At 38.5% G+C, this 26,629-nt stretch overlaps 6 protein-coding genes, 1 non-coding gene and 1 pseudogene across 10 annotated transcripts; 3 read left to right on the top strand and 5 right to left on the bottom strand.

The window, feature by feature from the left end:
* Positions 1 to 82: 82 nt before the first annotated feature.
* Positions 83 to 2,776, bottom strand: LOC104774147 (uncharacterized). Its single transcript, XM_010498816.3, has 7 exons — positions 1,769 to 2,776; positions 1,575 to 1,673; positions 1,218 to 1,456; positions 1,044 to 1,126; positions 843 to 954; positions 668 to 730; positions 83 to 476 (listed from the first exon to the last, which is right to left on the bottom strand). The coding sequence occupies exons 1-7, from the start codon at positions 1,812 to 1,814 to the stop codon at positions 288 to 290; spliced, it is 831 nt and encodes a 276-aa protein (XP_010497118.1). The 5' UTR covers positions 1,815 to 2,776; the 3' UTR covers positions 83 to 287.
* A 192-nt stretch (positions 2,777 to 2,968) lies between these two features.
* LOC104774196 (uncharacterized) lies at positions 2,969 to 4,895 on the top strand. The gene is made up of 2 exons (XM_087499837.1): positions 2,969 to 3,256; positions 3,869 to 4,895. The coding sequence occupies exon 2, from the start codon at positions 3,887 to 3,889 to the stop codon at positions 4,667 to 4,669; it is 783 nt and encodes a 260-aa protein (XP_087355963.1). The 5' UTR covers positions 2,969 to 3,256; positions 3,869 to 3,886; the 3' UTR covers positions 4,670 to 4,895.
* Positions 4,896 to 4,939: 44 nt separating this feature from the next.
* On the bottom strand, positions 4,940 to 8,613 carry LOC104774181 (periodic tryptophan protein 2). Its single transcript, XM_087499832.1, has 7 exons — positions 7,200 to 8,613; positions 6,851 to 7,102; positions 6,651 to 6,743; positions 6,107 to 6,478; positions 5,634 to 5,978; positions 5,317 to 5,544; positions 4,940 to 5,233 (listed from the first exon to the last, which is right to left on the bottom strand). Exons 1-7 carry the CDS (start codon positions 8,427 to 8,429, stop codon positions 5,063 to 5,065), a joined length of 2,691 nt encoding a protein of 896 aa, XP_087355958.1. The 5' UTR covers positions 8,430 to 8,613; the 3' UTR covers positions 4,940 to 5,062.
* An 82-nt stretch (positions 8,614 to 8,695) lies between these two features.
* On the bottom strand, positions 8,696 to 8,767 carry TRNAW-CCA (transfer RNA tryptophan (anticodon CCA)). Its single transcript has one exon. It is a non-coding gene; the product is annotated as a tRNA-Trp (tRNA).
* A 273-nt stretch (positions 8,768 to 9,040) lies between these two features.
* Positions 9,041 to 13,476, bottom strand: LOC104774202 (boron transporter 4-like). 2 transcript variants are annotated; one of them, XM_087508528.1, is made up of 14 exons: positions 13,210 to 13,476; positions 12,348 to 12,531; positions 12,167 to 12,249; positions 11,775 to 11,967; positions 11,536 to 11,674; positions 11,272 to 11,437; positions 11,015 to 11,181; positions 10,752 to 10,925; positions 10,562 to 10,657; positions 10,372 to 10,488; positions 9,954 to 10,291; positions 9,590 to 9,869; positions 9,385 to 9,504; positions 9,041 to 9,297 (listed from the first exon to the last, which is right to left on the bottom strand). In XM_087508528.1, exons 2-14 carry the CDS (start codon positions 12,464 to 12,466, stop codon positions 9,238 to 9,240), a joined length of 2,052 nt encoding a protein of 683 aa, XP_087364654.1. In that variant the 5' UTR covers positions 12,467 to 12,531; positions 13,210 to 13,476; the 3' UTR covers positions 9,041 to 9,237. The 2 variants fall into 2 exon arrangements, with proteins under 2 accessions (XP_087364654.1, XP_087364655.1); XM_087508529.1 differs by lacking the exons at positions 11,536 to 11,674; positions 11,775 to 11,967; positions 12,167 to 12,249; positions 12,348 to 12,531 and having other exon boundaries at positions 13,210 to 13,403.
* Positions 13,477 to 16,246: 2,770 nt separating this feature from the next.
* On the top strand, positions 16,247 to 18,592 carry LOC104774226 (uncharacterized). The gene is made up of 8 exons (XM_087508530.1): positions 16,247 to 16,527; positions 16,614 to 16,736; positions 16,959 to 17,094; positions 17,239 to 17,320; positions 17,490 to 17,665; positions 17,751 to 17,888; positions 17,983 to 18,122; positions 18,204 to 18,592. Exons 2-8 carry the CDS (start codon positions 16,634 to 16,636, stop codon positions 18,425 to 18,427), a joined length of 999 nt encoding a protein of 332 aa, XP_087364656.1. The 5' UTR covers positions 16,247 to 16,527; positions 16,614 to 16,633; the 3' UTR covers positions 18,428 to 18,592.
* Positions 18,593 to 18,744: 152 nt separating this feature from the next.
* Positions 18,745 to 21,347, top strand: LOC104774242 (pentatricopeptide repeat-containing protein At1g15480, mitochondrial-like; annotated as a pseudogene). Its single transcript, XR_015589252.1, has 4 exons — positions 18,745 to 18,838; positions 19,012 to 19,060; positions 19,295 to 19,795; positions 19,955 to 21,347. The product of XR_015589252.1 is annotated as a pentatricopeptide repeat-containing protein At1g15480, mitochondrial-like (transcript).
* A 27-nt stretch (positions 21,348 to 21,374) lies between these two features.
* LOC104774234 (uncharacterized) lies at positions 21,375 to 24,841 on the bottom strand. Of its 2 annotated transcripts, none has more exons than XR_015589250.1 (7): positions 23,904 to 24,694; positions 23,465 to 23,772; positions 22,657 to 23,373; positions 22,425 to 22,553; positions 22,139 to 22,329; positions 21,830 to 22,030; positions 21,375 to 21,737 (listed from the first exon to the last, which is right to left on the bottom strand). XR_015589250.1 is itself a non-coding variant. In XM_010498892.3 (7 exons), exons 1-7 carry the CDS (start codon positions 24,166 to 24,168, stop codon positions 21,615 to 21,617), a joined length of 1,947 nt encoding a protein of 648 aa, XP_010497194.2. In that variant the 5' UTR covers positions 24,169 to 24,841; the 3' UTR covers positions 21,375 to 21,614. The 2 variants fall into 2 exon arrangements, 1 of the variants encoding a protein (XP_010497194.2); XM_010498892.3 differs by having other exon boundaries at positions 22,139 to 22,342; positions 23,904 to 24,841.
* Positions 24,842 to 26,629: the final 1,788 nt, after the last annotated feature.

The following is a 26,629-nucleotide window of genomic DNA, read 5'->3' on the forward strand; positions in this document are numbered from 1 at the left end:
TAGCTGTTAAGATCCATCATTTTCTAAACCATGCTTGACCTTTTCATCTTCTCTTATTACCATTTTTACTTCTACCTTCTTATTCTTGTCAACTTTTCCCTTTAAGAAAAAATAATAAACTCTTTCACAATACAAAGTCTCGTCCACATCGATATAATCATTACGTATTACAGAGTAGGTGCCGAGACTTCTTGATGAGAGATTGTACCCTTTAGCCATACTCTTTAACATCTAACAATCAATCAGTCTCATCACACAAATCAAAACTTTTGTTTTCAGGAGCCTTCTCAATCGCTCATGTCGTCAAATCCTTCAAAATCATTCACACCATCAGCTGCTTCATCGGCTGAGTCGTCTGCCTCTTCATCTGTCTCCATTGCTTCCTCTATTCCTTCTCCTTCTTCTTCATCACTGTCCTTGTCCTCATAGATTACGGGACCTTCATCTTCTTCTTCTTCATCCAAGTCATCCACAATCTACGATTAACACAATCAATGACAAATGAGTAACATAAAATACAGTCCATAAGTCTGTTATCCATGCAAGGTGATCTCAGGACTTCCATTGTGTGTTATTATCCCCTGAGTGATTTATGGAATCTATTGCTACCACTAGGCTAAAGATTGAAATCAAATTCTTCCACATTTCACAGTAAGAGAATACGTACCAAGTCCAAGACACTTGAAACCTCAACGGCAGTATGAATAGTTGAAACCCGTGATTCGATGAGCTGCACACACAACAACAAAAAAAACACATCAAGGATTCATCTAGTGACTTTCTGATCTGTATCTCTGATACATGGCAAGCACAGCCGTACAACAAGAAAAGCAGTTCCTAACCTGATACATGGTGTTTAATGCGAGCACCGATGACTCTTGGGACATAATTCCACTAGAATGAGTAAGTAACAGACTCTTTATCCACGGAAGCGTACAAGCCAAAATTGCACCTCTGTAATAAAGCAAAAAAAATCACCACTTGAATACCAGTTTCAGCTCATACACCCAGGAAAAACATATTTAGAGCATCAACTCTCTCACCTTGATTGTAGTATTGGTAGAAGGGAACTTAGAAGCTTGAGTACCTCAGCTGAATTCAACTTAGCAACCGAATTAGCAATCACCTGCAATGCATAGAGAGCTTGAAGAATTAAGTAAAATAAACAAACTACATGATGGTAAAGAAACAGACAGGGAATATAATATATAGTGAACCTGCTCATCTCGGTTGTACAAGCAGTCTAGTAGAAGAGATCGATCATCAGCATGCAATGCTTGTCTCAGAAGAACGTTAACAGAGGCTGCAGTAGGTGGCTTATCATCACTGGGAGCAGCAGAAGCGTCACCGATAAGCTTCTCGCCGCTTAATAAGTCAAGACTCTCAAGTTTATCACCTATCGTTGGCTCATTATGAGTATCATCTACTAGCACTCCATCTCTATCTTCATCAAGACCTATATACCAATCAAACATGAACCCTAATATCAGATTGGCCAACTATCTTTAAGTGGACTCTTCCAGAGCTTTATCCACAACATCCATTTTAACCATAAGGAAAGCTGTAAAATTTACCAGAATCGCGCGTAGAGGGTAACTCGGGTTCAGGTTCAGCTCGCTTCCTGCTCTTCTTCTTATGGTTCTTCTCTCGGGAAGGAGTATCGGCGATTTCACCTGTTGAATTCATAAAAAAAAACAAGAGAAAGGGGTTAGCTATGAGCGTAAAATTGAGTAAAAGAAAAGGGGATATAGAATGAAATAAACCAAACCTCCACCGTCGGAGGAGAGAAGAGGCTTGAGTTTGTCCTTGGCCATGGTCGGCGATCGAGGAGAGAGAGAGAGAGAGGCCGACGTGGGTTTAGTTAGGGTTCTTCTTTCTAGCCGCAACAACTTCACAGTTCACACAACTAAAAAAGCTGCGGGTCGGGTCAAGTTGGGTGAACCGAACCGAAACGCTTTTTTTTTTTGGTTGGGCCGACTTAACCCAATAGTTGGGCTGAGTTTATCGAGTAGTCTGTTCCAATATCTCATTATATAGTTTTTTTTTTAATACATTTTCTCAATAATACGAATAAAAGACTTATCTCCTCAAGAAAAATAGTTTGGGATAAAAAATAGATGGAAGCAATGTCGTTGATACTGACACGAGCTCATTCCTTGCACCTTGCATATTAGTGGCAACTGGCAAGATCTAGGATTTGGATTGTGTTATATTTTTTTTTTTACTAGAAAGGTATCTGTTATCTACACCTTAAAATAAAATTTGGATACAGAATCCAGGATACTAGTAACATGCATTATCAAAAAGAGAAAGAAAAAAAAAAGACAATATGTATATATACATCATATACATGACAGCTAAATAGATGATATATTTGCTTTCTTTCACCCCACTTTATTAGGGAAGATAAACTTTTTATTTTATTTTCAAAAGATACAGAGAATAAAGAAGCATATTTTAGGACATAAGAAATAATGTAATTTGTTAAGATTAAAAATATGACAAATACATTTATTTTTTGGTCAACAAAAAGTTAATAAGGATAAATACTTTTAAAGGCCAAAAAGTTAACGTTATGGTTTTATATGATGTGTTACCTATAAATAATTCTTGTTAAATATTATATATATATTCCCAAAAGATTTTAAAAGAATTATATAAGAAGATTACCACATTACTTTTGTAAAAGTTATGCTTGTACTATTTAGTGAATGTATATACAGAAACAAAATATGAGTAATTTGATTTTCTATGGAGAGAAAAAAAAAAAAAAAAAGAAGAAGCAAAATATCCAATCATTTATATGAATAATTTTCTTATTCATGTGACATGTATATAAATATGTTTGGGCAAAAAATGAAAATAAACTTTTTGAAAGCCGTTTAAAAGGAAAGGAAAAAAAAAAAGGAAAGACAAAGAAAGTCAAAAAGACAAATGTGGTTAAATAGGCAAAAGGAGGAAAGTAAATGAGAGGGAAGGGTGGACTTATATTACAAAGAAGGAAGGGGTATTCTTGTCATGTCTGAAATGACATCTTTCTCTTTTTTCTCTTTCGACGACGCCTATAAAAACAAAAGACCACCCGGACAATCTCACATTCACGCACGCGCATCATCCCCCATATTTTTATTTTTTTTCTTTTCATCTTCACCGTTTCATACGAAACTCTTTACGAGGAGCGAACCTCTCTCTCTCTCTCTCTCTCTCTCAAAGAAAGAAGAGAAGCCTCTTTTTATTTTTTTTTCTCCGGCTAGAGGTATAATAATAGGCTTCCGTTTTTTTTTTTTTTTTTTTTTCTCTTATTGACGATTGATTGATTCACTCGGGTTGGGTTGGGTTGGGTTTCTCTCTCGATCCTGATGATGTTCTGTCGTTTTCCGTTTTTGTGGATGTGATCAGAATTTTTCTGGTCGTCAATTTCGCGTTTGATTTTTTTTTTTTTTTTTTTTGGGCGAAGTTTTCTAGAATTGCAATCGAATTGATCTGTTTTTCTTTTTGGGTTTTGAAATCTTCGTATGAATCTGAATGTTTAATCGTCGATGAGATGATTGACAAGTCTTTAGAAACTGTTTGCGATAAGTGAACAGTTTCTTTTCGTTTCTCCAATCAAATAATAATAATAAAAATTGTCTCCTCTTCCTTTGAGTCTATCTCATCATTTTGAGAATGTAATCATCAGTGTGATTGAGTTCATATGGTTGAGCTCCTTGCTTTGTCTTGTTTCCTTTGATTTTTGCATTGGAATGTAATAATACATTTTTGAGTCTTAGGCTTTGTGATATGATCTTTGCAGTTTCAATTAGCTTCTCTACAGACATATATCTTGATCTGCAGTCTTGAATTAACACTTTTTTTCTATTCGTTTCAGTGTGTGTGTGTGTGTCTGATGCACAAGGAAAGACGGAAAATGCCGGTTTCAAGCAACACACACAGGGTCTCTCCTTACCCGCTTCGCTCTTGTAGGAACAAGAAACAAAAAGAAGTCGAGTCACCTCTTGAGTTAGAGAGTGTGAGTGAATGGGAGGATGTTAGGTGTGTCATCTGTATGGAGCCTCCTCACAATGCCGTCCTCTTGCAGTGCTCTTCCTTCTCCAAAGGGTGTCGCGCTTACATGTGTGACACTAGTGCCCGTCACTCCAACTGTTTCAAGCAGTACCGCAGAAACAACACCACCAGCCGTTGTAGTGGCAAGACTCTAAACTGTCCTTACTGCAGAGGAGAGGTTCATGGGACAATGAAGTCGACTTGTGCTCGCAGATTCATGAATGCTAGGCCGAGGTGTTGTTCTGTCGACAAGTGTGATTTCTCTGGCACCTATGCTCAGCTGAAGAATCACTTGAAAACTGAGCATCCTGGTTTCACACCACCCAAGTTGGACCCTTGGGAGCAACACATGTGGGAACAATTGGAGAGAGAGGCTGAGTACATTGAAATGCTCAACGCCCGTCAGAGATGGGATGCAGAACAGAGATTGTTGGCGAGCTCCCTCCATCAGCTTCCATATCGCCATCCCATGATTGATCTCAACTTCGATTCGTTCATGCATAATCTGTTTCTTGACGTGTCCTTGGAGAGCCGTGCAACGAGCCAAGCAAGTGCTGACAACCACCCGGCTCACATGCCCCGACTGGAGTTTCATGGGACCATGTTTACCAGATGGACTCCGTGAAGATTCAAGTGCTGAGTCTATGGTTATATCGTCCAAAGTTTTGATGTCTCCATTTTTTTCCATAATGTAATCTTTTTATAGCGACATCAGTTCTTGTTCTAGGCATAAATTTATATTGTTTGTATTTTTAGTTTCTTCTGTTAGTTAAGTATCCATAGCTTGGGCTCATCATCTTTTACCTCTTCAAAACTTTCTGTCAAATCAAATTATTCACATTCTTGATACTCTTTATGGTTGCTACTTGCATTCTTCACAAACTACGCAGGAATATGTTTTAACTTCTTAGCTCCATTTTGTTTTCACATTTGAAATACATATATCAAAACTTCGAAAGTGTTACCCCCGAAAAAGGAAGATGAAAATTTCCGGTGATACATAGTGCAGAAAACATAATCAATGACTGTTTGGAACAGAACACAAGTAGCGAAGCGTGTACTCATTGGACGAACACATATCTGTCAGATCCTGGTGAGCTCTGGTGATTGCCTTCTGCAACGATCTCAGTGCAGGTAATAGATTTCTGTAGTTACGCTGAATGGAGCTTCCGTGTGCCTTACAGATTTCCTGCACATAAATAGAAGTTTGATCAGGTTCAGAGCAGAGATTAACCAACAAAAGAAAGAACTCCAGCGAAAATAGTATTTTACCTGACACCAGTGAAGTAAGAACTCCAGATGAGGACAGTTCTCAAGCAGATCCACCAAAGCTTCCATAAGCCGTTCTAAGTATTTCTGGGGGACAGAGATTGCAACAGCTTTTATGTCTGCAGGGGCTACAGCAAAGATGCATTTTTTGATGAGTCTGTCTTCGTTCAAACGCATACTCAGAGCAAGTGCTCTGCTCACTTCATCCTCCTTTATGGCAGCCTCAATAGCCTGCACAAACAACACATTAGCTTTGCTTTCCAAAACCAATAATCAGAATACAAGTCTACAACAACCACCAGCGATTTACAAAGGCTCACCTCTGGAGTAACGTCTATGTCAAGATCGGTTGGATCAAAGATGAAGGATTCATCGATTGAATAGATAAGAACTCCTTCGGTAGTTGCAGCTGCAAAGCTTCTTCCAGTTGGGGCAATGCTGAGGCTTTTTGTCCGGATGATAGGCCTGCCGCGGTTAGGCCTGGATCCAGGCAGATCGTAACCCAAATTTCCCCGAGACTGTTTGTCAATGCCACTTTCTTCATCGCTGTTGTCATCATCGATCAGATCCATTGGTCCTGCTTCTGTCATCTTCTTGGAATTCAAAAAGTCAAGAACCCCATCTAATGACAGATTATGAGATATCTGAAACCTTTTCAAAAGAACCTGAAAAGATGATATTCCAAACACTTTGACTTCAGTACACTTACAATACAAACACGAGTTTTTCAAAATCTGCATCAAACAATCTACACCAAGAAAAGCTGTACTCCAAGAAGAGTTAATGAGCTAACCTGATCTGAAATGTCATACATGCAAATATATCTGCTAGTTCCTGCGGCTAGAATATAGCCTCCATCAGCAGAATAGCACAATGTTGTAAAACACTTTCCAGAACTTGAATTAGCTGCAGACCGACGGTCAGTCATAACCCGACCTCCAGCGATATCTCTCCGCCCCTCTATGGTGTACATCAACACACCTTCAATGGTGTCCCAGAAATGGATCTGCCCATCTAGCGTACTCGAGGCTAATTGCTTCCCATCAGGACGGTAGGCAACAGTTAGAACATCGTGGTTGTGTTGAAATGTCTCCACAGTGCCTTTGCTAGCAAACACATCCCACAACCGAACTGTCTTGTCCCAGGAGGATGAAGCTAAAATTTGCTGCAGGGAAAGAAAGATATGAAGTAGTATATTAGGCATAGAATTTATAACACCATAAGCCAGAAGTATACATGACTACGTCATTAGCTAATATTCACATAATTGTTTAGGGGGTCAAGCAACAAAATATATTTCGACTAAACAAAACACGAGACTATTATAGTATATTTACCGTTAAGGGTGAAAACATCAACCCATGAACGGGAGCCTCATGCCCACTCAGAATATCCTTTATTTGCCCAGTCTTCTTGGACCATACAAAAATCTGCAGACAGGCAAACATAAAATTAGCCACCTCACCCAAAGAAAAAAAAACTGTGATTCAGTATTTCTGAGTATGTGACTGGAATCAGTAGGCCTAGGTTTAAATACCTCGAATGAATCTAGGGTCCCAGCACAGACGACATCACCACTAGGGTCTGCTGTTAAGGAAACAAACTGCCGGGGTGTAGGGGTTGTGTATGTCTTGTAATTTTTGTATCTTTTAAAATCCCAAGCACGAACAGTGCCGTCCAGAGATGCGCTTAAGAGGGAGTGGTTATCAGCCATAAAATGAAGAGCAGTCACTGCGTTAGTATGCTCGGTGAATGTGATGAAACATGATCCTGACATAACGTTCCACACCTGAAAAATGCGATATTACAAAAGAGAGGCTGGTTAAATTCAGAAACAGATGAGAATGATATAAGATATAACGGTTAGGTCTTTGAGATTTAAATACCTTGACTTTGTTATCATCAGCACCAGTTGCCAAGAATTGTGAATCGGGTGAGTACGTGACACAGTTGACATCAAAATAGTGTCCTTGTTGCTTCAGTATATAGCTTTCAGATCGCCACTCCCAGACTAACAGTTGCCCGAGTTTGGCGCAACCAAAGGTCAGCCAATTACCACGCTCATTAAAGACAGCTGTTGTTAGCTTCTCCCTAGAAATAGACAGCAGATGGATACAGATGAAATCTGGCATCTGATAAAGCCCGAAAACACCATTTGAGAACCCTACCACAACCATGTCGAGCCCCTGATGATAATCGCAAGCTGTCACCTTTGCTGAAGCCTGATTAAACCCATCCTTCCTCAACAAAACCCATTTCCCTCTGTGCATATACTCTTCATCATCTCCTCCTTCTTCATCTGAATCACGATCTTTACCGTCGTACTCTTTTCTTTTTTTAAGATCAGTCCCAACGCCATCCACCATCACCTCATCAGCCCTCTCTGGAGTATCAGGTGAGGGTGGCTCAGAGTGGCCATCTTCTGATTCATGCATTTTAACATCCTCTCCAGTATAGCCCCAACTAAAAATGTAACCGTCCCGTGCAATAGTGAAAGCCCTGTTGACCTTGTTAGTCAATTTATCAACACCAAAGAAGCAACCCACAACAGAATCTCTATGACCGAGAAACAAAAAGGGCTTATTCAAGGCACCCTTGAGCTTTCTAACACAAAACAACCTAGCTGCTAAATCCTTTGAGCCAACGAGCAAATAATCAGACTCCAAGCTCCACTCCAAGGAAACAACTTTATCATCAGAATTAGCAAAAGTCCTAACCAGCTCAAAGGCGAAAACAGCTCGCCTGAAACCAGGTGAACGCCATATCTGAACCAACTTACCAATTCCAACAGCGAAAAACTTACCATCAGGGCTAAACTTCAAGGCGCCGACTTTATCCTTAAAGGTTATTCTATGAAGAATCACCCGTCGAGGCAAGTTGATGAAAATGCATCGATCTTCTTCATCGACGGCGAGTAGGAAAGTCCCGTCAGGTGAGACAGCGATGCGACATATGTTGGTTGAGGTATTGACCGGAATAGTAACGGTATGGTGCTTGTTGAGGTCGGTGACGGAGACACGATTACCGACCGGTGAAATTAGCTGAGTATTCTGAGTGATGACGGCGTTACCGCCTCTATAAGGGGCACCAAGAAGGTTCTGGAGGCGGTAATCCATGGCGTTTGTATCCAAGTGTGGAGACAAATTTGAGAAGGCGGACGACGGGAGGCGAAGATTTACGGCGTTAGGGTTTAACGAGGGCTTCTATAAAATCTCTCTTTTATAATTGTTTTCTGATTTTAAACCCCAAAGTTTATAACTACGAAAATACCATCCTCGTTACATTGGGAAGGCGTGAAACGATGGGCATAATTGGAATTTTGAACTTATAAAGAGGCTAAAAATGTAAATCAAAAAAATAAAGGATCTTAGTTCGGGAGATTTGAACCCGACGTGAATCGAACACGCAACCTTCTGATCTGGAGTCAGACGCGCTACCATTGCGCCACGGATCCTTGGTGCTTAAGTCTCATCTATTAAATATTTATATAAGTTCAACTTAATAGTAGTGCGAATTTTGAAAGAACATTATATATGTACACACAAGTTATGCTTTTCTTTTCTTCTACACAAAACAAAACTTAAAGTGAATGTTTCAGAAAGAGAATAAGGTGAGCCATGAGCAGTTGAGCACAATGAATAAGCTCTTTATCATACATTTTCTTGGAAGGTTGCATATCCGTTAGAACCATGACATTCTCTCTGTATTAAGTTATGCTTTTGGGGTAAATTGTTAAGTTATGCTTTATATGACTTTCATTGTTAAGAAGACTATTTCGAACAAACATACATCATCTTTGGGTTCAAGAACCAAAAAAATACAAAACATAATCTGTGTTCTACAAAGACTACATAGTTTTGCGTATGATCGTGAATTCGTGATCATCACTTGAAAGATTTTTTTTGGTTCCTTTTGTTGATAAACTCACTCTCTTGTAGTATTCACGTCCCCGTCCCCTGCTTTTGTTTTCTCATTGGGGTAAATCTGCAGGTTTTTTATAAAGTTAAGATCATTAGTATGTGAATCATCTTTTACAAAGTTGAGATTCATTTCAAGAATCTATAACAAAACCTGGTTGCCTTTTTCTTCGTTAAGACTGACTGTACGAACTTTGAGCTCGCCTCTGCTCGTCGTTAACTCGTCTAAAATCTCGGCATCGCCTTCTTGTACGCCTCCCTTAAAGTCATTAGACTGTAAAACAAGGTTAGTTCGACATATTCAAATGTTTTAAATCCCCAAAAAATGTAAATACATAAATATAGAGATATGGACTCACCCGGAAAGACAGTTCGAGATGGTTTCTAGGAGTGCCGGGGATTTCCTCGTACTCGGCAGCATCGAGTTCTCGGAGATAGGCCGGGTTAAAGAGCTTCGGGAGAATGTACTGTCTGATGGCTATTAAGAGGAAGAAAGGAACCGGGAACATGATTCCAGCAACGGGAATCCACGTCACTCCGTAGCATAGCCCAAAGTAGACTATCTGCAACAATGTGAACGTAGCCATTGACTTGTATGGAACTTTCTCCACGAACGACGCGTGCGCTCCTTCCAAGACCCTGAAAACAACAATCACGTAACGGCTCTTTCTAAGAAATCTGAATAATCAAAAAAAGAAACAGAGCATTTTTCAGAGCATATACTTGAATCTCCGGCTTGTTGGGACAAAAAGAAGCATTGTGCGTTCGAAAAACTGGTTTCCCGGGAGACTATCGATGGCCATGTAAGCGAAATATCCCCATAGAAGTGAGGTCGGTATGCGCTTGATGGCTGGCATTGCCAACACTGCACCTGCCACCAGTAGTGACTGCAAAAGGTTACTCACTCTCTGCTCGTTGACTCGAACAGGCAAGCAAGCGTCAAGGTGCTTCTCTGGATCGAAACCACTATCCTCCTTCCTCTCTCCTTCTTTCTCATTGCACTTCATTACTGCTTCTTTAAGATCTTGCAGCTCAATTATCACTGTTGGGTCTGTCTGAGCCTGTGTTTAGAAAACAAAAGATTATGGTTCTGAATCTTGTTTTTTTTATTGGAACATTGGATTAAGAGTCAGCAACTTACAAGTGGGCTTTTGTCCATTTCTATGAAGACTTCTTGCATGTTCTCGTACACTTGGGTTGAAGTTTCTCTCTTCCTGATGCTTTCTTTGGCTGTCTTTACCATCTTCCTCCGTATCAACTGAAACCAAACAGATTCTTTAGGAGGACCGTTCTTAATATTGAGTGTTGATTAACAATGTATCGAATAAAACCTGTCGTTTGAGAACAGCAAGGCTTTTCGTATGCATAGGAGATTGAGGGAGGACTCCGTTGGAAGGAGGCAGACCGAGCAATCCACAGATCAACGTCTAAAAAACATACAGTTTCGAGATTTTAACCAGAGATTCAATGTTGTGAAAGGTGAGCTTGAAAAAAGAAATAAAGGAGTTCGAATGATTATACCATGACCCCCAACAAGAGAATGTCGTAATGATACGCAGAAGGGTTCTTGAGGTTGAACTCCTTCTGCTGTGCGAGCTGTGAGGCAACACTGTGGTCAAAGAAGTAGAGCCCTGCGATCATCAATGCGGGTATAAATGCCGCGAATATGTAACCCGGAGAGACTTTCCCCATGTCCTGTACAGACCATATCCAAGTATTGAAACTTTAGAAGAGGCTCATATGATGAAATTAAGATCTTAAATGTAGTGTGTTTGTGTTGTAACCTTGATGACAGTCCAATGTGATAAAGAAGCAGAGTCCCATGGAAGAGGACTAAAGAGTCTTCTCGGGACACCAGAGAGGAGTTTTGATGGTGTACTGAAGGACAATGCTGTCCAAACCACAACCATCAAAGGAACTCCATAGTCTGCAGTGAAGCTTCTGATCCATCCTTTTTCCAAGAAACAGAGCATTATTAAGGCCAACCAATGGTTTTACACAGAAATAAACACCAAAGCATGAAAAGATAAATCTCTCTTACCACTTCCGTATCGCCAAGACCTAGCTTTTCTGCTCTTCAAAGCGGTGTAGAGAAGGCCAAAAGTGAAAATGATACCGAGAAGTCCATTTGTATAGAGCCACTCAAAACGATACTTTTCAAGTTTTGGGTCTTCATCTTTTGGCATCCCAAATTCACTCACCATTCCCTGCCAATTTTCATTTGAAATAAGTATATAAATAAGCTTTGACTTACCAATCACAACACTTACAAATCACAACTCAGAGGTAGGTGAGCTTTTTATACCTTAATGGCTTGTTGGATGAACAGAACTGAGATCAACATACCAAAAAGCTCACCAGCGATCCTTGTAAACCGGTTAATGATATCAGCCGCATTGAGGATCGCCATTAGGAATAGTAACAGAGCCGTCCACACACATACCCTTCAATTGAATAATCAATAAACCATAAAGCAAAACCACAACTTAAAAACAAAAAAAAAAAACAAAAACAGAAGAGAAGAGTGTTGTTGGAGTAAATTACCAAGCAGCCCAAGCTAAGTAGAGTTGTTTTCCTAGTTCTGGTCTTCCAATAGCGAAGTTGTACAAGTAAACGTACATTAAGACAGTTGGTTCTGCAACTCCAAGTATCAACAATGGTTGTCCTCCCAATATTGAGTGTATCACTCCACATAACGCTGTTGATGCTAATGTCTCTACTGTGCTCAACGCTCCTTCTATAACCACCTCAAAATATAATTCAAAACAGATTAAAAAATTGGATTTCCTCTTGAAATCAGAAAATACAAAAGTTAAAACACCTCTCCATAGAAGACCAAACGTTTGCAACTTGAAGACTATTAGTTCCACCAAATAAACGTGAACATAAAGCCGTATAGAAATTGAAGAAAAGATGAAAAAATCAAAGAAATAGACCTGTGTCACGGCTGAGCTGCTCCCCGAAGGCTATAACCGGAAGGGCAGAGGCGAAAAAGATATATGTCGTCGGTGCTAAAATCCTGCAAAACAAAAAAAGAGTCACAGTTGTGTTCTTTTTCTTGGTGTCAAAAACTCAAAAGTAATCTAATTCTTAGTGTAGTAAGAGTGAAATCAGTACCCAAAACCAGAACGAAGACCAGCGACCCAGTCTTGCTTGTAACACAAGGCTCTTCCTCTAAGATCTGCTACAATACCTCGAAACAGCATCTTGGAGCTATCCGCTCTTCCTTTCTCCATATCTTTGAATCACTCCGGAACTTGTCGCTCTGTTCAGATACGGTCCACTCTTATTATGAACTAACCTACAAAAGGAAGAAGCTATATATCATCTATAACATCTAGCAATGGCTTTTAACTCTCGCATTTCTTTAGCTGACTACATTAATATAAATCAATACTATTTATTTTATATATATTTCTACATTTGTGACGATTCCTGTCTTTTTCCACCAACTATTAAAGAAGAATTTCGGAGCTGTTTTATCTTTTGTTACTAAGTAGCGATGTCAATTTCATATGCATTAAATAAGTAAAGGAAAACGCACTGTGCCAAACCAAATTAGAGAAACATCACAAACGCACAAAACAAGCAAAAAGTAATGAAAATTTTCTTTCTATGACAAAGATCTAAATCTCTTCGTCTCCTCTCTCATAAAGTGAACTTTGAAATCGCATATGCACCCAGAAAAAAATTTAAAAGAAAACAAGAAAAAAAGAATCCAACGTTTCCAGTCAACTCCATTATTTAATATCCGTCGTAATTTGAATCTCCTCTTTTTCTTCATAGATAATATAAATCATATATAGGTTTGACATCGAAATTATTACAAGTTGCAATTTCTTTCACAAATCTAACCAAAAAAAAAAAAAAAAGCAGACAAAGAAAGGATTGACATAAAAATCAAACAAAAGGGGTTATTTATATATGAACATGCAATATAAGTCAGAATGTGGAGTCATGAGGAGGAGGAGCAAACTACCGGCGACAAAAGAGAAAGACGAGAATCACTGGAGGAGGAGGAGCCGAAGTAACAACTGTGTAGCGATTTATAGGGTTTAATGGATATATAGGTCAAAGAGAGACGACGAGGCTTACAACAACAACGGTAGCAAATATACAGAGAGAGAGAGAGAGAGACAGGGCCCATTTATACACGTATTTTTTGTTGGGCCTACTTACACGTGTATGTAAGCGAGTGGTTGATTCTGTCATCTGTGATTTTGACGCTTTAACACACTCTCTCTCTGTTCTTTTCCATGAGACAGTGACAAATATATATGACACTTCTAGATCTCTTTTTATTTATTTATTTATTGTCTATAAATTTTATTTTTTTATAAGTATTAAGTAGTGTCCTTTTTTGTATTATATTGCTTCCTAAAATTCTTCTTCTTAGTCTTCATATGTTAAAAAAAACATACCAAAACGCTCGAGCAAATCTTCTTTTGTTTTAAAAATCTTTAGATACTGTATTGTAATCTTTTTCCATATTGTTAATTTTCATTATTCTCCACCGATATCAAGTTAAAAAAAAAAAAAAAAAATCAAATGCTACAACATATGTGTGATAAGTTTGTACGTAAGAAAATATAATTACGTGCGGTTGGACTTGGAGTGATGAATTGGAGATGTTTATGTGTAGAAATGGGAATGCACACACATTTTGATAAATTTTACTTATACCAAAATTCATTGCTGACGTAATGAATAATGCGCACATTTATATATGCATCATCACTCCACTCCACGCCTGTGGCACTTTGCCCGTGCAAATGCCCTTATTGTGCCAGAATCTTCGATTTGGGCATATTGCGTGTGTGTATATATAATGTATTAATTCCATCCCAAATGTTCGTTCGGTAGCCTCTGATTAAATGCCCCAATCAAATATATTGAAATAAGTTTAATTTATCAAAAAAAATATAAAAAAGGGACTATATTGAAACAAGTCATGCATGTAATTGTGAACCTAATTCTAGTATCCGAGTAAGAGTTTACCATTCTTTAAACGGAAAACGCTATATACTAGGTAGATGATAGTATTTGGTGTTTCTAGGGGAAAACGAGTTATTTCTCCATAAAAACTATCATATCTAGCTAGATAGAGTCTGAACTTTGACCCCGATCTAGATATCCCCGAAAAGAAAATTCGATTTCTATTTCCCCTGAAAATATAGTTCTATACCTATATCTCCCCTAATTCAAAGTTTGAGATCTAATTACACCTAGTCTTCGGTTTCTATTGGTTTACTCTTTACTTAACCGTTTAATGAAGAACCTAAATCCAATTAGACCAAACCAAACCTCTATTTTACCGAATATATATTTTTTTTGATATTATATCACTTTTTTTTCGACGATATTATATCGCCTTAACTATTTTTTTCACACACTATTTAATTTTTGATATCCCCACGTGCTCATGGACCGGGACCGAGTTGACTCAGTTGGAAAGGTGGGAAGATTGATGGAGATGATAAAGAAGGAGCCGAGTGATGAGATCCCATCATCACAACTCGCGATCTGAAAAGAAACCTTCATCCAAAGCCAACAACGGCCACCAATAGGGGGTATGAAGGATTTATTCCTTCCATGAAAGGAATCGAGCAACCGATGAATTGGGAAATTCCAATCAAACACTTGGCGTTTGTCTCCTCTTAATCAGAAGAGATTTACTCACTGTAAAAGGAGAAACAAAACAAACAAACAAACAAGCAAAAAACAAAAGCCAAATCGGCTAAAAGAAACTCACACAAAGATGAGAGAAAACGATCTAAGGGATGACTTTTTATTAGAAATAAATGGGTTTTTAAAAGGTTTTTTTGTCTGATTTTTTAGTTCTTCATAAAAAAAATTGGAAATCAGACATTAGTTTTCTCGCTATAATCTTCACCACCAAATAAATCTCATTTCAAAAGAGGAAGAAAAATAGAATAAAAGAGAGAATCGATCAGTGAAGTCAAACACCAATCCGTATCTGATTTTTGAATTAGAGACGGTAGAGAAGATAATACTCCAATGGGATTCAACCATGAGATCTGAAAATTTTAAATTCCTGGGAAAAAAAATTCAGCAAAGAGAAATCAAATCTCCGAAACTCCATACTGTCTGAGAATAAGATCCATTCAATTTTCATTAAAGCTTCAATGACTAAGATAAGTTATGGAGGTTTGGCGATGGGTGAAGCCGTGAAGGAGAACGAACAATTTTTCTTTTTCTTTTTATTTTAAAATTTTTATCAGATAATTTTTTTTTATTAGGTCCGGTTTTAATTGGTTTAATTTTGAGTGTATGTGGTTTGATCTCAGGTTCACAAGCTAAACCAATGTAACTCAGGTTTGAGGAGTTATAAGTGTAGAACTAATTTTTCGGGGAGTAATAGAAATCGAACTTTTTTTTCGGAAATATCTAAATCGGTGTCAAAATTCATGCTCTATCTAGCTAGATATGATAGTTTTCAGGGGGCAATACTTCATTCTCCCGTATTTCTAGGAACTATAAGAATTGAATAATGAAATAATTAAGTGGTATGATCTAAATCATACTACCATCTTGAAGAAAAAAAAAACAAAATAAATCTAGCTTTGAAAAGGACACGAGATTCTAAACGCCGTACCATGAGTTTCGACTAGTATTTTTTTATACTAGTATAGATGAATCATTGAGTCAAACACTCAAACATCATAATCATATTTTATACGTTACCCGGATCATATACAAATATTAGTTTCTTCATAGTGTATTTATCGGACGGACAAAAAATACGTGTATTTGTCAATCTCAAAGTATAGAAATGTCTTTTACCAAGAATGGTTGATAATTGATACAATAAAGAAAAAGGAATAAAAATTATGAGTTAGGTTGAACCGTTGAAGCTCTCGCACAAAAAAAAACTCTTCAATCCTGGGGGGGAATTGAATAACTATATTAAAATCTCAGTTGGTTAAGTAATAAGTTCAACGTTATGGGGACATATCATAAATAATACTAAATATAAGCCTTTACTCGTAAAATTCGAAAGGTTTATTTCTTTCTAATTACAGAGCGTAACTACCATCGTCGTCTCCGCGAGTTCTTCTCGGCTGCTTAAGGCCAAAGAAAAAAAAATAAACTCCTTTTATCATTCCTTCTTCTCTCACTTTACTCGTTCCAAATTTTTAATTTTTTTTTTTTTTTGATAAGTGCGATCCTCTTCAAGAGGATTTCTCTGGCATATCATAGTCATACATTTGTACCGATCAATCCACTCATATAACACAATCTTGTCGCGAATCGAAAACGTTTTCATAATAATCTGGTAATGCTTTCGATTTTAGATTTCTTAAGCGGAGATCGACTAAACGAGCAACTCGTCTGATTGATTAGTTTTTGTTGGTTTGTTAGTGAATATACACAAAGAGAAGATGGGTGCTCCGTTAGTGTGCCACGGGCATTCTCGTCCCGTCGTCGATGTGGCTTATAGTCCGGTGACTCCAGATGGGTTCTTTCTCATTAGCGCAAGCAAAGGTATGATCTTTTCATATCGATGATTCAAGTCTTGATCGATTTGTATTTATAAATCTATCATCTTTATATGTAACTGCGGCTATCTTGGATTATGAATATATGATCTGCATAGAAGAATTGAATTGGCATCTTCTTGTTATTTATCTTCTGTTTTGGCTGATTTAATGGAGAAATTAGGTTGTAACTCTAGCTGAGTCGTCTTCTGACTTTTTGGATATTCAGATTCGAACCCGATGCTGAGGAATGGGGAGACTGGTGACTGGATAGGGACTTTTGAAGGACATAAGGGAGCAGTTTGGAGTTGCAGCCTTGATAAGAATGCTATGCGTGCTGCCTCAGCTTCTGCAGATTTCACTGCGTATGTTCTTCTTTTTTTTTAATGCTTACAGATATATTTATGAGGGATTATGTTTCCAGAGACAATGATTAGGTGCATTAATGGGCATTATTAGTAACTTTCCGGGGATTAAGACTGTTTCTTTGTAACTGTAACACATTTCAGGAAGATATGGAATGCATTGACAGGAGATGAATTACACTCCTTTGAACACAAGCACATTGTCCGTGCATGTGCCTTTTCAGAGGTATGATGCTTAGTTTCTTTTCCAAACAAAGAGTTATTTGATCACTTTGCCAAGTTTTCTACTTACAATGGTGGGATGTAGGATTTGATGGTCTGGAATCGTTCGTGTAATTTGTGTGTTCTATTGTGTTATATATTATAAATGCACAACTAATTACATTACATTCTAGGACACTCACCTTTTACTCACTGGTGGAATGGAGAAAATTGTTCGGATATTTGATTTGAATCGGCCAGACGCACCACCAAAAGAAATTGGAAATTCCCCTGGTTTAATCAGAACCGTTGAATGGCTTCATAGTGATAATACTATCTTAAGCTCTTGCACAGATACCGGTGACATTAGGTATGTCATCATATCATCCCTGGGTTTAGACTCAGTCCTTTAGTATTCCTGGTTTCATTGTCCTTTTGTTATATGCCTTCTGTAGGTTATGGGACATAAGAAGTGACAAGATTGTTCAAACATTAGAAACAAAGTTCCCAGTTACTAGCGCTGAAGTAAGTCAGGATGGGCGATATATAACTACTGCTGATGGATCTAGTGTTAAATTCTGGGATGCCAATAAGTAAGTTTCAGATGTATATAATGCAGCCTCTGTTACAGTTTTATTGTTTTTCATTGTCTCCTTTGATGTTAAAGCTTTTCTCATGCTCTCCTAGTTTTGGATTGCTGAAGAGCTATGACATGCCTTGCAACGTTGAATCGGCATCCTTGGAACCAAAACACGGAAACACTTTCATTGCTGGAGGAGAAGATATGTGGGTGCATAGGTTTGATTTCCAGACTGGAGAAGAGATTGGTAAGTTTCTTGAAATTAATAGTTGGGCGTCATTTTTAGGAATCTGTGTGTATCCCTTTAAAGCCAATGCGGTGAATGCAGGGTGTAACAAGGGTCACCACGGACCAGTCCACTGCGTGAGGTATGCGCCAGGAGGGGAGTCATACACGTCAGGCTCAGAAGATGGGACGGTCAGAATATGGGTGGTGGGTTCGGTGAACCATGAGGAGAGCAATTCGAGTGGTCACGTTAAGCTTGTAGCAGAGGAGGTTGTGCGTAAAGCTGAAAGCCTGCGTATCAGTGAGAAAACCGTAGAAGCGAAATGAAAACATCGTTAGCTAATCCCACATAGATTCATAGTTGGTTTTGCATGACTAAAAGATGTGACTGATGGTTTTGCCTTTTAAAAGTTTGTAAGACACAATAAAACGAACATAATCTTCAACTCTATTTGAGTGGATAGTGAATCTAATCGAAATTTTGACAAGAAACTTGTACCATTTCTCAAAAAGAAAAAGAAAAAATTAGTCTTTCAGATATGCAACTTGGTCAAATCACAGAAAGGCTGCAATTTTTCAAAGTGGTTTTTATACAGCCCAGTTGAAACTAAAAGGGAGGCCCAAATATGAAGCAAACAAACAACATCTGAAAGAACACCGCAGTAAAAACCCTAAACCCTTCATTTCAGCTCTTTGCTCCATTTCGTGCTCACTTCGCTTGCTCTCCAGTTTCACTCTGTAAGCATCTGTTACTTTTATGTAAATACTTCATAATTCCAATTATTTGCTTGCTGGGTCTGATCTTTGCGAGTGAAATGCTTGGCATTTGTTCAAAATCCGACCTTGCAAAAATGGGTTCTTTTTTTTCTTTCCTTTCTGATTTTGTTTTGTCTGTATGTTTTACAAAACAGATCAGTGCCGGTGAGAGAACATGTTCGCTCTTTCCAAGGTTTTACGGAGGTTAGCTTCCTCCATTATAGTTGCATTAATTTCTTCTTTAGACTATTTAGGATCCTTCTTCTGAAGTTACTATTTCATTTGTCTTCTCTTACCCGAAATAGGATTATACAAGTTCCTTTAGATAGATGAAGATGAATTATAGGCTTCAGACGCGCCATAAAATGCTTCTTCTTGTCTGTTACGAGTGGTGGTATACAAAGTTTATGTTAATTGAGCTGCTTTCTATTATTTCAGAAGTCCAAGTCTCCGACTTGGAGCTTACAATGCTGTGTACTCTAAGCTAGATGTACCATTGGGAGAAAAGAGCGTTGCTTTGAACCAAACGCTTTGGTACATGATAAAAGCGAAGCTTTCCCTAGATTTTACGAGTTCTCTTGTAATTCTTCTATGGGAAGACGTTCACTTTCTTCAGACGCTGGCGCTAAAACTGCCGGAGAGGAAGATGACCTTGAAACTCCTAACCAGACTAGTGGTGATACTGAAGATGAGGGGGATTTTTCTGGTGATGCCTTCATTGAAGGATCAGAACTGGAACTACTCGTCCCTGACTCCGAGGCTGGTAAAATAGTGGTAGGCAAGAGATCATCCCAACTGTTTAAGGCCATTGTTTCTGTCTCAGGAGTGGCTGTAGGGAGTGCACTTGATAAATGGGTTGAAGAAGGAAAGGAGATTAACCGCACAGAGTTTGCAAATGCGATGTTACAACTCCGTCGCATGTATGGGAGAGCCTGGCAGGTACGCATATACTTTTTGTTTCAACACGAGCTGACTGATCAATTTATTAGAAATCAAAGAAAACTAGCTCGGTTCTCAGTAATCCCTTTTGATTTTGTCTTCTTTATGTTTTCTAAGTGCTTACTTTCGTTTTTTGCGTTGTCTTGTTGTTTTGTATAGATGACAGAATGGTTGGACGAAAATAAGCAGTTTGAATTGGAGGAGAGAGATTATGCTTCTCGGCTTGATTTGATCCAAGGTACGTGGCCTGTACAAGGGAGAAGTCTATATCAAAAGAATCCCGGAATCTTTTAGAGAGGAATTGGTCTACCGTACCCTCCTGGCAAATTATGCAGCGACAAGCAATGTGAAGAAAGCAGAAGAAGTTTTCAGCAAAATGAAGGACTTGGGATTCCCTCTGTCAACATTTGCTTGTGATCAGATGCTTATTCTTTACAAGAGGGTCAACAAGAAGAAAATAGCCGATATGATATTGCTGATGGAAAAGGAAAATCTGAAGCCGAGTCTTAACACATACAAAATCCTTATTGATACCTCAAATAACATAACTGGTATGGAACAAATTGTGGAGACAATGAAAAGTGAAGGTGTTGAGCTTGACCTTCGTGCACAATCTATCATTGCAAGAAACTATGCATCAGAGGGCGGATGAAAATGCTGAAAGCTTGGAGGAAAATCGTTATGTGTGCAAGGATTTGCTTTCCATCTATGGCTCTCTCCAGAGGGCGGATGAGGTGGCCAGAATTTGGAAGATCTGTGAAGAGAAACCCCGTTACCAGGAGTCCCTTGCTGCGATTTTGGCTTTTGGAAAGATCGATAAAGTCAAAGAAGCGGAGGCGGTTTTTGAGAAGATATTGAAGATGGGCCATAGAGTTTCTTCTAATGTTTACTCCGTCCTCTTGAAGGTTTACGTTGATCACAAGATGGTCTCAAAGGGTAAGGATCTTGTTAAGCAGATGTCAGACAGTGGGTGCAATATTGGGGCCTTAACATGGGACGCAGTGATCAAGCTCTATGTGGAAGCTGGGGAGGTAGAAAAGGCTGAGTCTTCACTGAACAAGGCAACACATTCGAAAAAGATAAAACCATTGATGAGCTCCTTCATGCACGTGATGGACGAGTATGTGAAAAGGGGTGATGTTCACAACACAGAAAAAATCTTCCAGTCGATGAAGCAAGTTGGCTATCAATCTCGCTTCAGGACGTACCAATCCCTTATTCAGGCTTATGTCAATGCCAAAGCTCCAGCTTACGGAATGTATGATAGAATGAAAGCTGATAACATTTACCCCAACAAAGGTTTAATTGCTCTGCTCGCTAAAGCCGATCCCTTCAAGAAGACTCCTCTCTCTGATCTCCTAGATTGAGTTGCACTGCAGCTACAACATCATCCGCCCTGTGAATCTTTGGTTTGATTGATTAGCTATATCTATGTTGGTGGAAACTTCAGTAGCTTAATTTAAATGAAACCTCCTGAGTCTTGATATATAAACAGATTGCTACTATGCCGGTTAGTATGGTTTTTATTTAGTCCGGTTCTTGCCGTTTAACATAATGACACTTGTGACTACAAACGAAAAAGTAAAATACTTTGTATTCCAAACCGGATAAATTTACAGAGACTTGCACGATTCTGTGCCACTCTCATCTTCAAGTGTTTTATAAAGGAAGAAAGATACCCTCATATCTTAGAAAACAGAGAAGAATAAGGAAAGGTTACAACACTCTTTTAATGAATCTACCTAACAGGGCCTCAAATTTTTGGGCTACACTAATCGATTGTAAGCGAAGATCACGACAAAGAAAATAAGTGATCTAGCTATATACTCTGGGGATCTGGCCTAAGTACAAGTCTAGTGATGAACGGGGACATGGCTGCAAGAAGCGCTTTGGGACACTCCTCGTGTGGTAGATGCCCACATCCTGAGATTGCTACTAGTCTCTGTCGTTGACACCAATCAAAGTCAGTACCTATTTTGACATGAAAACAAACCGTAGCTGAGACAAGAGCTTGAGTATGAAAGAGGGACTTACAGAGTTTAGGAGTTTAAAAGCCATTGCTTGGGAAGACTTCAATGGCACAAGGGCGTCTTCGGCTCCAGCAATGACTAACACTGGCAGGTTTTCCACAGCCTTCAGAAGCGAAGCTGCATTTTGAGGTGCAAGCACCATCTCAGATGAGAGTCTACCTATCTCATGTAGTGCCTCATCCCAGCCTTCTACGTGTAGTGGGGCCTGACAAGAGGAAAAACACATTACTTGATACACTGTACGTTCCATAAATTTGCAATTTTTGTAGACATGTATGAGGTACAACAATGATTAATGAAGGAGAGAGTGTACCTTGTATAGCCTTAGGACGTCTGTAGTCATCTTTGTAGGATCATACCAAGCGCGACGATTCACCACCTGAGCTATCTCAGTGCGTAAAAGAGGGCGAACGAGGTGCTTCTTCCCTAATGACGTGTGCAGAAGTATTCTTGCAAAAGCTGGAACTACTTCCCTTGACAAGCTAGCATTAAGCAAGACCACCCCTTTGACCACAACCTAAAATTATTAGTACCAACAAGGATTAATAAGGAAAAGAGAGAAGCCTGGAAACCATACATATGATTACAAGTATACTCACTTTGATGGGATCGTTTGTTGCTATCAATCTCTGTGCAGCTTTAAGAGCAAGCAGACCTCCATCATCATGACCAACAAATACAACTGAAGAGAACCCCATCTCATAACAGAAAGCAATAAGCATCTCTACCTGGAAAATCCAGAGATTATTAATACGATTTGATTTATTTCAAAGATGAAGTATGAGAAAACACAGATTCTATAGTTTCAATACTATATTAGGAGACAAATACCTGATTTTCGAGTGTGTAAGGATTGATCAGTTGTCTTTCTTCCAAATCATTCTTATGTGGTCTGGCTGTTAATCCCCAACCTGGCCTATCAAATGCAGTGACAACACAGCCAAGCTGATGAGCCAGTGAACCCATCACATGCCTCCAAGAAAACACTCCTCCCCCAAATCCATGAACGAGGACGACACCAAACTGACCACTTTCACCAAAGTCTTGCTTCTCAACCCCAAAATTGAACATATTCATGTCATCCTCTTGGCCTGTTCCTTCCGGGATTTCTTTGAAAAGAAGAGGAGAAGTAGGAGAACCATCAAGAAGAGGGTCGTGCAAGGAAGGGTTGTTAAACATACTGCTGTAGCTCCTGTGGAGATGATGATGCTGGCTTTTCGTGACCATGCTTAACACTTTCCTGTCAAACTTCAAGCTCCCTGCCATTGTCTCCGGCGTGTTGTAACTAGTATTGGCTTCAAGAACATTTGAGGAGATAGACTGCCGAGGTGAACCAGGTGCACAAAGCTTGTAATGCACAGCGAGTCCTCGGATGGTAGTAAATAAACTGTCAACGTCAGCAAGCAACCTCAGTGGAAGCTCTCCTTCATCGTGGGACAGAGGCTTTCGCCTTGCTTCTCCATCAAATTTGGAGGCCTTGCCAACCACCGGAGTGGGAGACCGTGGGACTTTCTGATGGCCAAAGAAGATGCTTTTGCATGATAGAACCTGTCACACACACTTTCATTCAAACCAAAAAAAAACAAAGCAAATGACTAGTAATTACGAGATTCATGTGGAGGGAAGAACAAAAACTCACAGCTTCAGGGTCAACTCTGTGGTACAAAATTTTCCTCCTAGCTCTGCAACTTGTCCTGTAGGCAACAACTGTATGGCCAAGGGCAAAAACCACAGATGAGAGGAACAGAACCGGCATACCCCACGATTTCTTCAAGTGGAGCCGTTGCCTAGATGGAGAGAACGAGACTTCGGTGTTGAGTTGAGAATGTACAGTGAAAAGGCAAGCTTTAACTAAAAGAAGAAGAATCGACACTAGAGAACATAGAGATACAGTTCCGAGGTAAGGACCATGCGAGAGAGCAGGAACGTCCGAGAGTAAATAGACAGCTGTTCACGAAAATGAACAAGTAATGATCATTAAAAGAGCAGACTTGATCATCAATCAATCATACTGTTGCCATCTATAATAAGAGCTAATAATATAACACATAGAGGTTGAGCAAAAGATAAGTCCTTACAGATGACAAGGAAAGATCTGACAAGGGAAACGAGAGGAATATCAGTTAAAGATGTCCTGAACCCGTATCGACTGAGATGCTCTTTAGCGCCGTAGCACGTCAAGCAAGTAAAGCTCGACAACAAGAAACTCGGAACCAAAACATCACCTATAGCTACTAACAATGGCAAGGAAGAAACAAGCAGCGAAGCGAGCATGGTAACCATGAAGAACACAGTCCTCAAACATCTTCTCGCCTTCTCCATCAAAAACCAACTTTTTGCCATATTGGTCTCTCTCAGCTCAGCTTCAAATCGGTCAAACCCCAACCGGACGGCTCTAACTCCTCCTCCTCCACCTCACCAAAAAAAGGGATTAAGATGAAACAAACAAAAAAAAACAGATCCTTTTCTCTATGTCGTCGGAGTTGAAACCCTAGATAGAAGAAACAGGAACGACCAGCAATCAAACGAATCCTTGTAAATTCGAGATGAAAGTAACGATTTAGCCATCTCTCAGCAACAGATCGGCGGCTGGGCGACAAGGACGATAAAAATTACTACTTTTGTCTTTTCACCAACCCAAAACAAAAGTAAAAAATAGAGGATTCAAAACTCAGAAAGTGACGCCATTGCTACGATTCTGATTATAAAAAAAAAAAAAAAAAAAAACTTTTTGGTTTCTTTCTTCTTTCCAGAAAACTTAAAAACCTCCCTTTTCTTCTGTTCTTCTTCTTCTTCTTCTTTCTTTTTCTTCAACCATTCTTTTTTTTTAATTATTTAAATAACATTAATATTGCACGTCGTGTTGTTTATTTTATTCTTTTTGTTAAGTAGTAGTAGTACTTTGCAGTGTTTTTAATAATTAGTATTAGTTGACTTAAAAATAATTAATCAATTAAACATGCATTTTAAATTTGTTCAGTCTTTTGAATAGCTCTCTCTAGTGATTATTGTATTTAAAGAAACAACAAAACAGCGAAACAGAATATATTATAATAAAAAATAAAAAAACTTTGACAACTAATAATACGATCAAATCATGTACTCCTATCAAATTTTATAATTGGATAATTCTCTCTTATCCCCTTTTAAAAGTGTAATAAACACTGCTTTATATTCGAAAACATTAACTGATTTTTTTTTGTGCTCTGTAGCCGAAAGAGTTTTCCCACTTTATTTTAATTTTTAGCATGGAATACTACAGCTTAAATAATTTCGTTATTTGTTGTGTGTGTCATTAACGACACTTTCACCTAACTTTACTCTTCGTAGGTCTAGTTAAACTGGTAATAAAACGATATACAGTACCCCGCAAAGATGCGAAAACTATATGTATTTTTGTGACCTATTATTATTATTATTATTTTGGTCGGATGATTTTCCTATTATAAGACGGATATAGATTAGTCGACGAAAAAGACAGGTTACATTTATTAAGATTTCCATTTTTATTTTTTGACAATCGATTTCCATTTAGGACGTAGTGAGTGAACAGAGGAAAACTAGGCCATTTTGTGTTATAGAGAAAATATAGTAGAAAGGGCACAACAAAATTTTACATATATTTTAATTATTGTGATAACTACAGCGCACCAAAACCAGAATCTGTAGTACGGTGACATGTTTTCACGACCATCGTTAGAACTGAAATATAATTTTTTTTTATTATAAAAAAAATACTCTTTTAGTAAGAAGAAAATACAATGTTAATCGGACGGTTTTAAGATTGTTTTGTTTTTTGAGAAATAATTGTTTTTTCTCTATTATTTATTGGGGCTAATTTGGGCCACGTGATCACCCGGCACAAGCCTAGCTACACCAAAAAAACAAAAAAAAAAACACACCCAATTTTACAAATTTTCGTTTATTTTTAAAAATTTCCGTTTATAGAGGGACTCACGGACCCAACAACGACAAACGAAAGCAAAAAAAAAATAACTTTATGGTAATTGAACGTATATTATGTATAACGTTTTAATGAATCTGTTTGAAAATGGATGATTGCGCCAAACATAGTTTTTGATTGTTATTTTAATCTTAAAAAAGAAAAAGAAAAAACAAAAAAATGGAACAAAATATACTAGTATTAATGGGCTTCATACTGGGTTTAAAAGAGAAAGCCCATTGTGTTGTAAAAATTTACGAAGGAGGCTGGGCTTTGCATTGTCTCCCCTAGGACCTGTATTTTTTTAAAGTCTGACATTGCTGATATTTGATGAGACGTGGAGCTTTATAAGACGCAATTCATCAAAGTGACTGTGAGCCCCATTTGGTTTTCCTTTGGATTCTTGTTCAATTGAAGGAAAGGATCAAGGGGATCTTCACAGTCCCAACAGCACCTCATTGGAGCCATTTCCCAAGTTGGTACACGTAAACCAAAGCCCGTCACCTCGTTTTCATCAAAAGTATAAACTTATCGAGATTTGCTCTTTTTTAAGATCTCTCTTTGTTTCCTTAGCTGAGTTTACTAGTACCAATATTAGTAAACATCCAAACCAATTGGCAATGAGTGTAAAGACTCATCTATTATATATATTGCCCCATAAATCTCTATTCTCTCGATGTGGGATATCTTAATATATTCCCCTCATGCTCAAGGCTGGACATCTAAAAAGTAAAGTTTGTGGGATTGTACATCCACGGGTAAACCCACAATCAAGAGAAATTTACTATAGACTCTGATATCATATTAGTAAACATGGGTCTAACTCTAACCCAATTGGTTTTGAGTTGGACTCATGTTTAC

Source organism: Camelina sativa, chromosome 3 (genome assembly GCF_030686135.1).
Source record: "Camelina sativa cultivar CO46 ecotype springtype chromosome 3, ASM3068613v1".
Classification (NCBI taxonomy): domain Eukaryota; kingdom Viridiplantae; phylum Streptophyta; class Magnoliopsida; order Brassicales; family Brassicaceae; genus Camelina; species Camelina sativa.